General features: G+C 47.4%; 1 protein-coding gene across 19 annotated transcripts in view; it reads right to left on the reverse strand.

Moving 5' to 3' along the window:
* EFR3B (EFR3 homolog B) overlaps positions 1-18,060 on the reverse strand; it is a 114,438-nt gene that overhangs the window by 56,791 nt on the left and 39,587 nt on the right. For all 19 annotated transcript variants that reach the window (XR_013402978.1, XR_013402977.1, XR_013402975.1 and 16 more), the window contains exons 2-3: positions 9,025-9,101; positions 7,308-7,435 (exon numbers count right to left, since the gene is read on the reverse strand). Coding sequence is in view for 2 of the 19 variants with exons in the window: in XM_015111834.3 (XP_014967320.2) it covers positions 7,308-7,435; positions 9,025-9,101 (205 nt within the window). In the remaining 17 variants the exon portion in view is untranslated. The remainder of the gene's footprint in view (positions 1-7,307; positions 7,436-9,024; positions 9,102-18,060) is intronic.

An 18,060-nucleotide genomic window follows, 5' to 3' on the forward strand; every position in this document is an offset into this window, starting at 1 on the left:
CCCAGGTTCAAACGATTCTCCTGCCTTAGCCTTCTAGGTAGCTGGGATTACAGGTGCCCACCACCATGCCTGGCTAATTTTTTTGTGTTTTTTGTAGAGATGGGGTTTCACCATGTTGGCCAGGCTGGTCTTTAACTCCTGACCTCAGATGATCCTCCCGCCTCGGCCTCCCAAAGTGCTGGGATTACAGGTGTGAGCCACCACACCTGGCCTATTTAAAAATTCTTGATTAGCTAGTTTTTTTTTTTAACAGAGTTTGGGTGAACAAAAAGCATAGGGAGAATGACAATAGGACAATTTCAGGAGCTGTTTCAAGGCTACAACACAAGGCTCCACAATACCTCCTGGGACAGCTACCCAGTTTCAGATATTGCAGTCAGACTGCCTCATACTTAAGCTAGCTTTGCAAATTCAAACATAAAAAAAAAAATTAACAGCAGTCATGACTTCTAAATTTTTAAAAAGACATCAGCTACTTCTTACGTACCCTTGAGCTAACTTCTATACCAAGCAACCAGAAAATCAAACAGCCTTTAAATGCTGAAATGTTCTTTTCCACTTTTACAAAATGTTTATTTCTTTTATCTAGAATAGCTGAGTCAACTATTATTAAATGATTCTTTAATGATATTAAATAAAAGTATTATTGAATAGTTTTCTGGGTCCACTCACAAAGGGATCAAGGCATGCTCTATCCACAGAGTGTTTTTCAAATACAAAGGCAGCCTTGGCTCTTTGAGCTCCTCTGGTGAGCGGGAGCCACGCCTACCATTCCTCCTTGCTCCCGGGACAGCCATTCCTGGCTCTGCAGCCTCACCCTTCAGAGGCCATCACAATCACCATCCAGGAAACCTGCCGTGCCTTGCAGACCCAGTCCCAGTATGTTTCAGGTCCACTGTGTAGAGACTCAATTCTGCACAGGGTTGGGGAAGCAGACTGGGCTGGAGCCCTTCCAAAGGGGACAGGCTTTCCCTGCAGAGAGACCTGGACACCGTCAGGCAGCCAAGCATGGCGGGTAGGAAATGAGGGCAGTCAGCTTGGGAATCTCTTCCCTTATGAATCATCCCAGCATCCTTCTGTATGAAGGGATCTGCGGCATTTCACCATTATTATGGTGTTTAAATGATATAAAGGAAGGGGTGGGGTTGGGCAAGAGAAGAAACTCAAGGCCTCGCGAGCCCCAGGGCTTAGATTACTGCTTTTCCTCTTCCTGCAAAAAATTCCAGAAATTCCTGATATGGAAAAACCATCTGCTATGAAAAAAAATAAATAAATAAATAAATAAATTGGCTACTTACCAACAGTGGAAAGTGGAAAATTTCCATTTTGGTAGAAGGCGAAAATTATGGTAGAAGTGAAACTGAAAAGTAAAGGAGTACAAGGCCCAGTTCTCTGAACACATGATCCTTTGTTCCTCATCTCTGATCCAATAGTAAGGATGGAATGTTTATAATTATGAACTGGAGCTTTTCAAAGCATCTTAGATAATTCAAAGTCAATGGGACCTTGGAAGCCCCGAGTCCAATGCTCTCCGTGTTTGTGCTATTTTATTGTAAACGTCTCGAGTGTGTCTAATCTGTTACACACTCAAAAGGAACAGAACCTGGGATCCCCAGGTCAGAAGGTTACTACCAGCAGAGATCTGATCTGGGGTGGGTGTCCTTGAAGGGGTCCAAAGTCAAAACAGGTCTGAGAATCTGAACTGGCCTAAGAAAGGAGGAGTGGGGAGTAAAGTCTGGGAACCAGGGTTAGTTGGCGAGGAAAGGCAGATCCAGGGTCAGGGATTAGGGTCAGCAGGCAGGATGAGCTTTAGTAGGGCCAGACATTGTGCAAGAATTGCTCAAGAGCAGTGGCCTGGACAAAGAACCTCTTGTTCCAGGTGGTTTGAGTGCATTTGGTCAGCCCACTCCTAGACAGAACCTTCTGGGTTTTAGGAGTCCAGAAGTAGGGAGAGAGGGCTGACCTCAGCTAAGGAAGGGAGGGATGACCCTCCTCATCTAGTAAGGGTCTGCGGTATCCCTATCTCAAGGTCAGCCATCCTCCAACCAGGTTCAGGGTCCTCCTGGTGAATGTGTATCTCTTAGGAGTGCCTCCGGGTCAGCTCCAGGGGCAGGGTCCTCAGATTAGAGAAGCCCAACCCTCTGGCGTGGCCATCTCCATCCACCAGGGCTTGGTCCTGGCTGGGTGAGAGCTCCAGGCACTGGGGATCCTGACGGTGTCTCACATGGCATTCTGTATCTGTCAATGCTCAGGGGTCACTGTCGACTGAGTGAGTCTTACCCAGCACTGCTGTTCCCTCCCCTGCTCTCCCTTAGTTTCTAGGGGATGTGCTGACATTGGAGTTGAACTGGAAGGGAAATGTAAAGAGAAGGGAAAATAGAAGGACTGCTCGGTTTTCGCTGCTCTGCACATCACTGCCCATCATACTGCATGCCCATGAACAATGCCTTGAAATTCACATCTCATCCTCTCTCTGTTCACATTTGGCTGCCCACCACCATCCCTATGCTGAACACCTATGAGCCAGAGTCCACACACAACTGAAATGGGGTGACAATGTGGGGAGGCAGTGGGGCAGATGAGGGTGGTTCTGCCCCTGAGTCCAGCATCCAAGGTTCATGTCCGTATGGTCAAACGCCAAATACAGACACCTGCATCACGGCAGGAAGACACAGCCCCTCACCCTGTCTGCATGGGAATATTTTACTCTTCCAAAGCTGCCATCAGTGATGAGGAAGATAATGATGATGTATGTGGCATTGGGTACAAAAAGATGGGGAGGGCAAAGAGAGACAGAATAAGAGATCAAATCTAACAGATTTTTCTTCTCCAAATGTTTATGAACAAAGCCCTCAGTGAGGCCTTCAGGTTTTAAATACTTAGAGGCTACAATGGCTATTTTTAACAGAATGGTACTAAATTTGAATTGCAGTTGTAAGGGCAGCAGAATGATTCTAAGTGGCTCTGCTGGCTCTAGGACATTTTTTACTGAGAGAACCATCACTGAAGAGAGAGCCGGTGAAATTAGTATTAAGTGTTTAATGTTAGAGCTAGCATATTAGGTTTAGGTTCAACCTAGGATAAAGTCATTTTTACTTGCTTGAGTATAATTTACAATATGTCAAGGCCCTTAATATAATCAGCATGTACGGTAGATTTGCTCTTATTCAGGATGTAACCTCATTTTATTATATAAAATGATTACAGAAACATATTGATTTGGATCCTGCTTTTTACACCAAGGGTGGCTTGATTTAAGATTCGCTGGCGAGGCCTGTGCTTTCTAGACTTCTCCACCCCATCAGCACCATGCACATTTCACTGTAGTTCAAGACTGGCTCTGTCTTCTCCTGCCAGGAGGAAGGGGCCTTGGATGGCAGTGGGGCTGATGGGCAGCTGCAGGGGGAGGCCCATCAAAGAGATCAAAGTGAGGGAGAGCACCAGAAAGACCCACAGAGCCAGCCGGGTGGTCAGCCAGTCCATGTGGAGTGGGTCTACAGCAGGTGTGGCGGGGGTGGTGGGCTTGGCTGGGTTACAGGCAGGTTGTGGAAGACCCCAGAAGTCAAGCTGAGGATGCTGGATTTTTTTCTCAAAGAGCTAGGAAAGCACAGCTTGGGGTCTGCGTGTTGAAGATCATACATAGCAGTATTAACCCGGAAGGACAAGAGCAGGATGGGGAGCAGGGAGACTATGTCCAAGGCTACTGCCATCATCTGAATGAAAAGAGAAGAGCCTGGACCAGGAGAAAGGCTAGAGTCGATGAAAGTAGAGGATGGCTATAAAAGACTCCGTGGAGGCCAGGTGTGGTGGCTTGCATCTGTAATCCCAGCACTTTGGGAGGCTGAAGCAGGTGGATCACGAGGTCAGGAGTTCGAGACCAGCCTAACCAACATGGTGCAACACCGTCTCTACTAAAAACACAAAAATTAGCCGGGCATGGTGGCACGAACCTGTAGTCCCAGCTATTCAGGAGGCTGAGGCAGGAGAATCGCTTGAACCCAGGAGGCAGAGGTTGCAGTGAGCCAAGATCACGCCAATGCACTCCAGCCTGGGCGACAGAGTGAGACTCCATCTCAAAAAAAAAAAAAAAAAAAAAAAAAAGACTCAGTGGAGAATGGAACCAACAGGACTGAGAACCACGGCCTGAATCCTGAATCCACCCAACCCTCAGCCCCATGAGCAACGCCACCAGGAATATCTGAGCGTTCTCCTGACATTCAGTCTCTGAATTGTGGCATGATGTCTGGGCAGCAACACAATGTGCCCTGCAATTCATGTTTTTTATTGTAGAAGTAACACATCCACATAAAGAATATTTAGGAAAAACGTAGAAAAAATAGATACAAAACAAAACAAACCAAAAATCCCCAGTCACACTGTTCATAAAATGAATACTCCTAACATATTGGTATGTTCTTTGTTGTTGTTGTTGTTGTTGTTGTTGTTGAGATAGGGGCTTGCTCTGTCACCCAGGCTGGAGTGCAGTGGTGTGATCTCAGCTCACTGCAAACTCTGCCTCCTGGGTTCAAGCGATTATCCCATCTTAGCCTCCTGAGTAGCTGGGACTATAGGTACATGCCCCCACACCCAGCTAATTTTTGTATTTTTGATAGAGATGAGGTTTCACCATATTGACCAGGCTGGTCTTGAATTCCTGACCTCAAGTGATCCACCTGCCTCAGCCCTCCAAAAGTGCTGGGACTACAGGCATGAGCCACCGCACCTGGCCAGTATGTTCGTTTTTACTATATTTTCTAGCCATTTAGATTTGTTGTTGTTGTTGTTGTTGATTTTTTAACTTGATTGCAGATACTGTCTACATAATTATGGATTCTGGTTTTCATTTACTTAAAGCATTTTCCAAATTATATGGAAAGCATCTTTATAAACACCAATTTTATTGACTAGATAACATTTTATCAAATGACACACACCATGATTCACTGAACTATTCTCCTCCGGCTGGACATTTCATTTCCACTTTTTCATTTTTATAAATAACAAGATAACGAACATCTCTGTGTGTGAAGGTAGACTGTATTTAAGATTGATTCCTTGGGGCCTGGCGCAGTAGCTCATGCCTGTAATGCCAACACTTTGGGAGGCCGAGGCGGGAGGATTGCTTGAGCTTGGGAGTTCCAGACCAGCCTGGGCAACATGGTAAAACCCGATTTCTACAAAAAATACAAAAATGAGCCGGGCATAGTAGCATTCGCCTGTGGTCCCAGCTATGTGGGAGGCTGAGGTGGGAGGATGGCTTGAGCCCAGGAGGCTGAGGTTGCAGTGAGCCAAGATCATGCCACTGCACTCCAGTCTGGGTGACACAGCAAGACCTTGTCTCAAAAAAAAAAAAAAAGGATTATTTGGGATCAACAAATAGAAATGGAATTACTGAGTCAAAGGGCCTAAGTGTTTTTAAAGCTCTTGACACATTATTTCAAAATTACTTTCTAGAGAGTTTCAACCAATTTGTACTCTTTCTAGAAAAGAATGAAAATGCCTCCCGTTTTGCCATCTATTGCTTAATACTGGTAATTATATTTCCTTTGTGATGAATTTAATAAGTTAGCATCTTAGTATTTCATTATGCACCTTTGATCACAAGTCTGTTGGATGTCATCCCACATGTGTGGCAAGCTCTCTCTCCTTTCCTGTAAGTCGCTTGTCTGTGGCCCTTGCCTCAAATCTCTTAGTGTCTCAGTTTCTCCACTCCACCCACTATTTGGTATGAGCTACTAATATATAAGTTTGAATCCTTTGTCTTAATTTTCTTTTTTTTTTTTTTTTTTTTTTTTTTTTTGAGACGGAGTCTTGCTCTGTCACCCAGGCTGGAGTGCAGTGGCCGGATCTCAGCTCACTGCAAGCTCCGCCTCCCGGGTTCACGCCATTCTCCTACCTCAGCCTCCCGAGTAGCTGGGACTACAGGCGCCCGCCACCTCGCCCGGCTAGTTTTTTGTATTTTTTAGTAGAGACGGGGTTTCACCGTGTTAGCCAGGATGGTCTCGATCTTCTGACCTTGTGATCCGCCGGTCTCGGCCTCCCAAAGTGCTGGGATTACAGGCTTGAGCCACCGCGCCCGGCCTGTCTTAATTTTCAAATATACTTTTTTGTTGTTTGTCTCTTAAACTTTGAGTGTTTCTTTTTTCTTTTCTTTCTTTTTTATTTTTTGAGACAGAGTCTCTATCTGTCGCCCAGGCTAAAGTGCAGTGGCGCACACACAGCTCACGGCAGCCTTGACCTCCAGGCTCAAGCCATCCTCCCATCTCAGCTTTCCGAGTAGCTGGGACTACAGGTGCATACCACCACGCCCAGCTCATTTTTGTTTATTTTTTGTAGAGATGGGCAGTATGTTGCCCAGGCTGGTTTTGAACTCCTGGACTCAGTGATCCTCCCCCCTCGGCCTCCCAAAGTGCTGGGATTATAGGCGTGAGCCACCGTGCCTGGTCTGAGTGTTTCTTTATTGACATCAAAATATTTAAATTTTTCAACAGTTAAGTCTATTGATCAGTCACTTGCTTTAAGAGTTCTTCTCTCTTTACAAATAGAAAGCCCTTCTCTTTCAGAGGGTTGATAAATATTTCACCTAAGTGTATTTTTAATGGACAAATTGCCCTTAACTCTGTCTTCTTATTAGAATGTAGATGACTCCTCCTTAGTTTTCAGGACAGTAAGTGGGATAAGGTAGGATAGGTTGGATGAGGATTGTGGTGCAATCATAGCCTCAATTTTTATTAAGGCCCCAGACTGTATGAGGGCTTCTGTATGGAAACACAAGAGAGAATGGATGCTGGAAGAGGTGCTGTAGGAAGCCAGCACCTTCTTCTTCCCAAACCTCGGCAGCAGCATCACCTGCCTTTGGAAGATCACATGGGATACACTCCTTAGCCCCAGTCCCCAGTTTTCTTGGTCTGTTTGATAATCTATTTCTTTTTTTTTTTTTCTTTTTTTGAGACAAAGCCTTACTCTGAGAGTCACCCAGGTTGGAATGCAGTGGCACAATCATGGTTCCCTGCAGCCTCGACCTTCTGAGCTCAAGTGATCCTTCTGCCTCAGCCTCCCAAGTAGCTGGCACTACAGGTGTGCACCACCACACCTGGCTAATTTTTAATTTTTTTGTAGAGATGGAATCTCGCTATGTTGCCCAGGCTAGTCTTGAACTTAGTGATCCTCCCACCTTGACCTCCCGAAGTGCTGGGATTACAGGTGTGAGCCACTCTGCCTGGCCATCATTTTCTTAAAAGGACCCTATATTTAGCCTAACAATATAGTTCCTGACATTCTCCCTCTCTCCCTTCCAAACTACTTACCCATATCGATGGCGACCCACGTCACGGATGAGCCTCTCAGAGAGGTAGGCGCCAATACGATCAAGCTTTTCTGGAGCTGAGAGGGCATAGAAGGTCAGCTTCTCCATGTTGGTCTTCACCAGCCCATCCTGCAGGAGAAAACAACTTGTGCTCACTACGGCTAGACGAGTTCGAGTCTAGAGAAAAATAATCATTCGACTGAATCAGCATTTACAGAGTGCCCTTTATGGATGTGCCGGGCCACATGTGGGTTTCAGTGACAGGCAGATGATTAAAACATAGTTTTAGTTATAGGCTCACGCCTACAATCCCAGCACTTTGGGAGGCTGAGGTGGGCAGATCATGAGTTTGAGACCAGCCTGGCCAACATGGTGAAACCCTGTCTTTACTAAAAATATGAAAATCAGCCAGGCATGGTGGCGAGTGCCTGTAATCTCAGCTACTCAGGAGGCTGAGGCAGGAGAATTGCTTGAACCCGGGGAGTGGAGGTTACAGTGAGCTGAGATTGCGCCATTGCATTCTAGCCTGGGCGACAGAGCGAGACTCCACCTCAGAGGTGGGGAGAAAAAGAATAGCAAGTGATACAAATGTATAAAATGTATATATGTGTGTGCATGTGTATGGATATATATACATGAATGCATATGTGTATGTGCGTATGGGGGTGTATATATATATACACCGTGTGTGTATGTGTCTAGGAATGGATGATACAGCGTCATTAAAAGCCATCCAAGCCGGGCGCGGTGGCTCACGCCTGTAATCCCAGCACTTTGGGAGCCTAAGGCAGGCGGATCACAAGGTCACGAGATCGAGACCATCCTGGCCAACATGGTGAAATCCCATCTCTACTTAAAGTACAAAAAATTAGCTGGGCATGGTGACACGTGCCTGTAATCCCAGCTACTTAGGAGGCTGAGGCAGGAGAATCTCTTAAACCAGGGAGTCAGAGATTGCAGTGAGCCAAGATCGTGCTACTGCACTCCAGCCTGGTGACAGAGCAAGACTCCTTCCCCCCAAAAAACAAACAAACAAACAAACAAAAAACACCCCAAATTAAAACATGTTGGAGAGCCGGCACCAAGGCACACACAGGACGAAGGCAGCTCTGCAGCTCTTAGGGAACTCTACAGAGGATGCTCCCATCAAGACAGGCCATTGGTTCCCAGAGAGCAAGTCAAGTACATCAGATCCCAATGTTTCCCAGACCATAATTCACAAAGCAGCCTGACAGGTGGAGAGGTGGCTTGGAGGCCAGGCCCTGTGTGTGTACGCCCCTAGACACCTAGCAGACACAGAGGGTGGCAGCCAGGGGGAAAGACCTGGGCTCCTGAGCCCAACCCAAGACAGGGGAGTCCTCACACTGAGCAGCAGGGAGCTACGATCACTCAGAGTTAGCAGCTCCAGGGGCAATCACGCAGAGACATGCAGGAGAAAGATGTCTGGGTTGGACAGTGATGGCCACAAGCATACCGAGATGCACTTTCAGCTGCCTTCCGTGGATCCAAATGCCCTCATCCTTCATGTCCCTAGCAGCCTCTCACCACTGCCCAGGTGGTGTGGCCCAGGTTCCAGTTTCTCTGGGAAGGCTCAGCGCCCGGGGACCCTGAGAGGGCCTGCCTTCCCCCCCGGCAGGAGGCCTGGCTTCCAAGCTGCCCCCGTCAGAGGCCCTGCCTGGACCGTGAGAGCCACGACGCCTGCCAGAGACGTGACCCACCTCGGGATCCTCAGGGAAGATGTTGTCAACCAGCCTTTTGTACCTGGGGCGTAGGGCACCGCAGCAGCCACACACACCTGGAATGAGAACAGGAAAAACTGTGAGCAAAGCCTCCTGGTCAGGTCCAGAAAAGCTGGGAGCCAGGGCCAGGGTGGCCTGTGAGGAAACAAACCAAGGCTGGAAACAGGCCCCTTCCTTGGAGGGCTCGGGACCTTGTCCTCTCAGAGTTGGCATCTCTCATTGTCCCCCGTCCCCACATTCTAAGACATCTGCCATGTGCCATTCTGGCATCTTCATGTCTTTTGCTTGGGGGTTGGGCACAGTGTCAAATGCAAGGCCAGGCCACAGGGAGCATTTTCAGGGGTGAGGCTTCGTGGGTGGGAAATTACATAAAGGTCAGGTGCTGTGCCCACCTACTGTGCTGTTACACACACACACACAGACACACACACACACACACACACACACACACACACACGTTTCCGGGACAGGAATATGAAAGTGCCTTCTGCAGCTCAAGAATCTAACAGAGCATCCTGGGAAGATGGACACAGGTTTGGGGGACAGGTGTTCTTTCCTATCTGCCCCCTCGTTTGCTCCTAACTTTCTTTATTCCCTGCTCTTCAGTCTCCCTCTATTGTCCTATCTCCTGGAGCCATTTCCATTATAGAAAGTTATGTGCAACTATGATAAATTGACATCATTATCAATGATTCACATTTGACGATGCATCTTTAACGCAGTGTGACGGTGGAATTTGAAAACTGCGGCCTTTTAGAGTTGGGCAGGGCCTTGAGGGCCATCCAGTTTGTGGTTCTCAAATGCCGGACCCCAGTGAGGTTTGCACCAATCTGTAGCAACATGAAAAATCTGACAACCCTGTGGTATATTTGTGTAAAGCTAAATTTACTCCATTGAGAAGACTGAAGTGACCTCCTCCTTCATGTTTTGCTGCTGTGAAGTGATGGTGTTAGGAAACCAGTGATAAAAACAAACCCGCAAAATTAGAAGTTGGCAACTCTAGGTCTCACCATAAAAAGTTTCAATTAGTAAAGGAATAATAGCCATTGCGCTTCTTCAGTCAACCTCCAAATCCACCCAGCTCCACCCCTCACTGAGGGGGCGGGCGTGGAGGAGGAGAGAGGAGGACTTCAGGGAGGGGCCTGGGGGCCTGGGAAAGTCCACCTCCTCCCTCCCCCGCAGTAAGCACCCCTTCATTCTGCCAATTACAGATGAATTCTATCTGTACAAGCACACCACTTGAAATGCAAATACGCCCTGGGAAGATTAAGCCTACAGATCATTCAGAAAAGAATGTGTTCCTTCATTGGGAATTACTTTAATCACAAAAGAGGTTTACACAGGGCAGAGAAAAGAGTTCTTTGGGAGTTTTGATTGGGAGGGAGTGGGGTGGGTGCCACTCAGGAGGAAAGAGCAGCAGTTTCCGCTCTGGGGTGATTTGGGTTTGGGGATGGGCACGTCCTTGGAGTAGCCATGGGGCACCAAGAGGATGGCAAGAGCCCAGGGGCAGATAACTTATTTGTGATCCCCTCCACCACCCTCAGCCTCCGCCCACCCCAGCATGGAAGGGACCAGGCTTAGCCTCCTTGCCTGACCTCATTCCTGGCATCTCCTCACCCCTCCCTGCCCCTGCCTGAGAAAAGGTGTTAGGGTTCTGGGTGGTTGGCATCCAGGGTTATTTCTTGTGATGGGACAGCTCCCCGGGGCCCAGTCCCCCTTCTCGGGCCTGGAAGCCCAGGGTTTAAACCTGCAGCTGCCCAGTCTTCTGCCTGGCGCAGTTGCCAGGATGCGTCTTTCCAAGGTGCCCAGGTAGCACATGCTCCACGCTTTCCCAGCAGCCTCCCTTGTCACAGTCCCTAAACCAGGAACACTGGCCCTTTGCATTTTCAAGGGGTGAGGAAATAGGAACATGGGGAAGTTAGGACTAAAAAAATTGTAGTGTTAGTTCCTCCCTTGAAACTTTCTGAAGGGCCTGTGAGCCAAGGCCTGCACTGGACAGAGGCCAAGCTCACAGCTTCTAGAACCCAGGCTTGTCAAGGAGAAAGCTCAATACCATCCTGGGTTCTCACAATAGAAACTTCCACATAGCGCCCCAAGGGGGCTGTGGGGTTGTCAGTGCAGCTAGTCCAGCTGGACAGGGTTCCCTGAGGCATCAGGCCAGGACAGTCCTGGTCTGGGGACAGCAACTCTGTTCTTCTCAAATGAAGACCAGATAGGCTGCTGCCTCCTGCTCTCTTGTATTCCAGAAGGGGAGCTCCTCAGGCCCCTCCTTGCTACATCCTTCCTCTCTGGTCCACAGGCCCTCCAGGGAAGGCACCTTTTCCAGCACAGAGGCCTCCAGGAGCTGCCACCACACAGGGCCCATGGTGGGAACCAGTCCCAGGGCCCTTCTGGACCAGTAGAGAGGAGGTAAGAAGGCCTAAAGAACAAGAGGGGAAGGTGAGATCTTCCCGGCTTACTCCCCAACACCTCCTTCTTGTCTTTCCTTTCTTCCTAACCTCGTCAGACCCTCTGAGGGTAGGGGCTAGGGAGGCAGTGTGGCCAACAGCATGGGCTCTCAGGTCACATCCTGGCACTGCCACTTCCTAAACTGTGACTTGGAGCAGGTAACGACATTGTCTGTGCATGGGTGTCCTATCTCTATAACAGGGCTAGGGCTATCCCACAGGGCTGGTAGGAGTCCAGAGCCAGTCCAGGGCTACAAAGCACTTACAGCAGGGCCAGGACTGTCAGGCCTCAGGAAGGTTCTGGAAGCTGCCCACCCCTTTCTGCTTTCCCCCAGGCCCAGTGCCATTGAGCCCTTCCATCCATGCCAGCTGGTCCATGCAGGCTTGGTACATCTTAGCAGGGCTATCCCATTGACCACTTGCTTGGCCACAGTGACCAAGGCCCATCCAAAGGCGTAAGAAGTGAGAATCACAGTACACCCCTTCAGAATACTGTGGGTCTGAAACACGTGCCACTTCCCCAAGGCAGCCCTGTGCACTTGCAAGTAATGATACCTTGACCCCAACCTGCATTCCTGTCTGGCCACCTTCCCAAAGCCAGAACCTCAGCACCAACTCTACAAACCCCAATGCAAAGGTGACACAACATGAGGTCACACAACAGAATGGAGTCACAAACAAGAGGCATGCTGCAGAGAATCCATGGGACTTGCCATTGGAAGGCCACTAGTGGAGTGGCTGCTGTATGGTAGGGGAAGAGGAAGTGAACCTTAAGGGACTGACGAGTGCATGAGGAAGCTACAGCAATCAAGGCAGCGTGCTTCTAGTGAAAGAACTGACAGGTGGATCAGTTGGACATCCACATGCAAAAAAATGAATGTAGACACAGCCCTTACACCCTGCACAGAAGCTTACTCAAAATGGATCATTCACCTGAATGTCAAACACAAAGCTATCAAACTTCTTGAAGATAACATAGGAAAAAGCCTAGATGACCTTTGCTTTCTCCGATGACTTCTTAGATAAAAAACCAAGGGCACAATCCATGACAGAAAGAACTGATAAAATGGAATTCATGAAGATTAAAAATTCCTGCTCTTTGGCTGGGTGTGGTGGCTCAAGTCTGTAATTCCAGCACTTTGGGAGGTGGATGTAGGTGGATCACTTGAGGTCAGGAGTTCGAGACCAGCCTGGCCAACACGGTGAAACCCCATCTCTACTAAAAATACAAAAACTAGCTGGGCGTGGTGGTGGGCGCCTGTAGTCCCAGCTACTTGGGAGGCTGAGGCAGGAGAATCACTTGAACCCGGGAGACGGAGGTTGCAGTGAGCTGAGATCACGCCACTGCACTCCAGCCTGGGCAACAGAGCGAGACTCCATCTCAAAAAAAAAAAAAAAAATTCCTGTTCTTCAAAAGGTGCTATCAAGAGAATAAAAAGTCATAGACTGGGAGAAAGTATTTGTAGAAGACAGCTAATAAAGAATGTGTGTGTGTGTGTGTGTGTGTGTGTGGTCTTCAAAACATAAGGAACTCTGGACATGGTTTGGCTGTGTCTCTACCCAAATCTCATCTTGTAGTTCCCATAATCCCCACATGTCATGGGAGGGACCTGGGGGGAGGTAATTTAATCATGGGGACAGTTACCCTCATGCTATTCTTGTGATAGTGAGTGAGTTCTCGTGAGATCTGAGGGTTTTATGAGGGGCTTTTCCCCGCTTCACTCTGCACTTCTCCTTGCTGCTGCCATGTGAAGAAGGACGTGTTTGCTTCCCCTTCTGCCATAATTGTAAGTTTCCTGAGGCCTCCCCAGCCATGCTGAACTGTGAGTCAATTAAAGCTCTTTCCTTTATAAATTACCCAGTCTCAGGTATGTCTTCCTTAACAGCATGAAAATGGACTAATACAAACACTTAAAACTAAACAATAAGAAAATAACCCAATTAAAAATGGGACCAGGCAGGGTGGCTCATGCCTGTAATCTCAGCACTTTGGGAGGCTGAGGCAGGCGGATCACTTGAGGTCAGGAGTTCGAGACCAGCCTGGCCAACATGGCAAAACCCTGTCTCTACTAAAGATACAAAAATTAGCCAGGTGTGGTGGTGTATGCTTGTAATCCCAGCTACTCGGGAGGCTGAGGTAGCAGAATCACTTGAACCCAGGAGGCAGAGGTTGCAGTGAGCCAAGATCACGTCATTGCACTCCAGCCTGGGAGACAGAGCAAGACTCTGTCTCAATCAATCAATCAATCCATCCGTCAATGGCCTGAAACCTTAATAGACATCACACCAAAGGAGATATGCAGATGGCAAATAAGCCTATGAAAAGATGCTCCATATCATATATCATCCAGGAAATGTAAATTAGAACAATGAGATACCACTCCACACCTATTAGAATGGCCCAGATCCAGAACACTGACAACAGTGCATGCTGGCAGGGATGTGGAGCAGCAGGAACCCTCATTCATTGCTGGTGGGAATACAAACTGGTACAGCCACTTTGGAAGACAGTTTGGCAGCTTCCTACAAAATTAAATAAACTCTTTCCATACGATCCAGCAATCGCACCCCTTGGTATTTACCCAAAGGAAATGAAAACTATGTCTACACAAAAACCTGCACATGGATGTTTACCGCAGCTTTATTTAGAATTGCCAAAACTTGGAAGCAACCAAGATGTCCTGCAGTGGGTGAATAAACTGTGGTACATCCAGACAATGGAATATTATCTAGCACTAAAAAGAAATGAGCTATCAAGCCATGAAAAGACATGGAGGAAACTTAAATGTATATTACTAAGGGAAAGAAGCCAATCTGAAAAAGCTACATACTGTATACTCTAAAAAATAGAGTCTTCAAAGAAAAAAGAAAAAGTACATGGGGTAGGAGAGCAGATGCTCTGGAGAGCAGAGCCACAGTCCCCAAACTGTGTTCCATGAAACACTAGCTGTGTGATGCTAACAAGCATTTCCCAGAAAAAGGCTCCAAGGACAAATAAATATATGAAGCCAGGCATACTAAATCCCCCTATACCAGATTCATAGCACAAATAAATATATTCTGAAAAGTCAACAGCCACCAGCATCCTCCTTTTGGCCAAGTGCAGTGACTCATGCCTGTAATCCCAGCACTTTGGGAGGCTGAGGCAGGCGAATTACTTGAGGTCACAAGTTCTAGACCAGCCTGGTCAACATGGTGAAATCCTGTTTCTGCTAAAAATATAATAATTAGTCAGGTGTGGTGGCACAGGCCTGTAGTCCCAGCTACTCGGAAGACAGGCAGGAGAATCGCTTGAGCCGGGGAGGTGGAGGACGGAGTGAGCTGAGATTGTGCTACTGCACTCCAGCCTAGGCAACAGAAGGAGATTCCGTCTCAATCAATCAATCAATCAATCAATCAATCATTGTGATGAATATTTTTATTATGCTTTTTTCAAGACATTTATTACCTACTTTAAAAACAGGTGGGAAATAGTAAGGAATATAATACCATAAATGTATCACATTAGGAACAGCCCTAATTTTAGAGTTTAAAGCGTAGTGGTGTTTAAGTCCTGCTTCAGTCACTCGACCTTTGAGTTCCAGGCCCAATTCCGTCATTCGACCTTAAGTTTCCTTATTAATACAATAACAGATTTTCCCTAAGTTACAGTTTTATGATGGAAATCCCAGATCATTTGCCATAGAATCTAAAAAGAGAGAACTTATCTTGAGCTCTGATGGTTGGGGAAGGCTTCTCAGAAGAGAGGTACAAGAAGACAGGGGGTAGGGTTCATGGCAGTGAAAAAGACAGTGGGTCCTATTCCTTGTGAGTCAGGCACAGCTCTAAAATACTTCACAAGCACCAACTTTTGTAATCCTTACAACAACCTGTAAAAGGAAAATAAATCTTGGGGCCCCCAAATCACTAAGCTGAAGGGAAAAGTCAAGCTGGGAACTGCTTAGGGCCAACCTGCCTCCCATTCTATTCTAAGTCACCCCTCCACTCACTGAGATAAATGTATATCTGATGGCCTCATTTGAAGAGGCTAATCAGAAACTCAAAAAAATGCAACCATTTCTCTTTTATCTACCTATGGCCTGGAAGCCCCCTCTCCACTTTGAGTTGTCCTGGCTTCGCCTCAAGTTGTCCCACCTTTCTGAACTGAACCAATGTACATCTTACATATATTGATTGATGTCTCATATCTCCCTAAAATGGATAAAACCAAGCTGTACCCTGACCACCTTGGGCACATGTCGTCAGGACCTCCTGAGGCTGTGTCATGAGAGCGTCCTCAGCCTGGCAAAATAAACTTTCTAAATTCACTGAGACTGGCCAGGCATGGTGGCTCACGCCTGTAATCCCAACACTTTGGGAGGTCAAGACAGGTGGATCACTTGAGGTCAGGAGTTCGAGATCAGCCTGGCCAACATGGTGAAACCCCGTCTCTAGTAAAAATACAAAAAAAGTAGAATGGCATGGCAGCGTGCTCCTGTAATCCCAGCTATTCAGGAGGCGGAGGCACAAGAATCGCTTGAATCTGGGAGGCAGAGGTTGCAGTGAGCTGAAATCACGCCACTGCACTCCAGCCTGGATGACAGAGTGAGACTCCTTCTCAAAAAGATAAATAAATAAAAAGTAAAAATAAATAAATTAATTAATTTACTGAGACCTGTCTCAGATGTTCTGGGTTCACAAACCCAGGGCATAGGTACTATTTGTTTTTTTTAGACAGAGTCTTGCTTTGTCGCCCAGCCTGGAGTGCAGTGGCACAATCTCTGCTCACTGCAAGTTCTGCCTCCCGGATTCATGCTACTCTCCTGCCTCAGCCTCCAGAGTAGCTGGGACTACAGGCACCCGCCACCACGCCCGGCTAATTTTTTTGTATTTTTAGTAGAGACGGGGTTTCACCGTGTTAGCCAGGATGGTCTCGATCTCCTGACCTCGTGATCCATCCGCTTCGGCCTCCCAAAGTGCTGGGATTACAGGCGTGAGCCACCGCGCCCAGCCCCAGCATAGGTACTATTTTTATCACCATTTTATAGATGAGAAAACTGAGTCATTAAGTGGTTAAGTTACCTGCCTAGAGCCACACAGCTAATAAATGGCAGACTAGAATCTGAACCCCAAAAATCTACCTTCAGAGTCCATGTTCTGAAATATAAAACAGGGAAGCGATGCGTTACCATTGTCACAGAGCTAGGGAAACTGAGGCCTATGTGGAAAGAGAACCACTAGGCCAGTGCATCTCAGGCTGTAGAGTGCACGAGTCCCTTGGGGATCTGGTTAAAATGCAAGCTCCGATTAGACTCTGGGGTGAGGCCTGAGACTCTGCATTTCTTTGAGGTTCCCAGGGGATGCTGATGCCCCTGGTCCTAGGACCACTCTTTGAGTTTGCAAACCACCAGAGCATGGTGGTTAAGAATCTGGGCTTGGAGGTCAGACAGGCTTAGGATGAAATCCTAGCTCTTCTCATTTCTTACTCTCTGGCCCTGTGCAATAGTCCACACTTCCTGGATAGGTAATCGAAGCTGACGGCAGGAGATTCCCAGTTCTCCTCTCCAAGAGGACAGCTGGGGGAGCTTTGGTCAGGAGCGCCCAGCCTCTGGGTCCCAAAGCAGCTTGGGGGTGCTGGGAACCCACAAGCACAAGCACCCCTAGAAAGCTTCCAACCCAACAATGGTGAATTCTAAGTAGCCACAAAACCCAGCTAGGAAAGAAACAAATAATAGACATTAAAAAGAAACTAAAAACAGTTCATTGTAACTAGACACTAAGTAATATGTTTTTATATATTTCTTCAATCTTACTCTGATGGTATTTATTCTTTTTTTTTTTTTTGAGACGGAGTCTCGCTCTGTCGCCCAGGCTGGAGTGCAGTGGCGCGATCTCAGCTCACTGCAAGCTCCGCCTCCCGGGTTCACGCCATTCTCCTGCCTCAGCCTCCCGAGTAGCTGGGACTACAGGCGCCCACAACCGCGCCCGGCTAATTTTTTGTATTTTTAGTAGAGACAGGGTTTCACCGTGGTCTCGATCTCCTGACCTTGTGATCCGCCCGCCTCGGCCTCCCAAAGTGCTGGGATTACAGGCGTGAGCCACCGTGCCCGGCCAAGGTATTTATTCTTAATGTTAGTATTCATAATACAAATTGTGGAGTTTAACTCACAACTATATGCTTATAAAAGAATCATTTAATTCTGAGCCATTTTATTTCTAAGACAGAAGCACTTTCCAACGGGTCGTCTTTCACTCTCTGGGGATAGTGTCTGGCAGATCCAACCATAGTAGCCGAAGGTAAATTTATGAAGGATCCTCTTCTGTCACTAGGAGCTGTCTTACCTGATATTTTCATACCTATTTTAAGGAAGAGAGGGAAACGTGATATGGCCAATTCCCTAGTATGTAGCTGCACTGCCACTGAAAAGGCAAATTGGTAGGAATAAACCAAATGTTCAATGACATGATTTTGGCAGCTTCCTCCTTTAAAACCATAAGAATGGTGAGACCTCCCTCAATGGCTCATTTTGCCCCAAACCCCCTGTCTGGAATGTTCTTTCCCATGTCCTCTGGCCTCCCACTCTCATGT

Source organism: Macaca mulatta, chromosome 13 (assembly GCF_049350105.2).
Source record: "Macaca mulatta isolate MMU2019108-1 chromosome 13, T2T-MMU8v2.0, whole genome shotgun sequence".
Lineage (NCBI taxonomy): Eukaryota > Metazoa > Chordata > Mammalia > Primates > Cercopithecidae > Macaca > Macaca mulatta.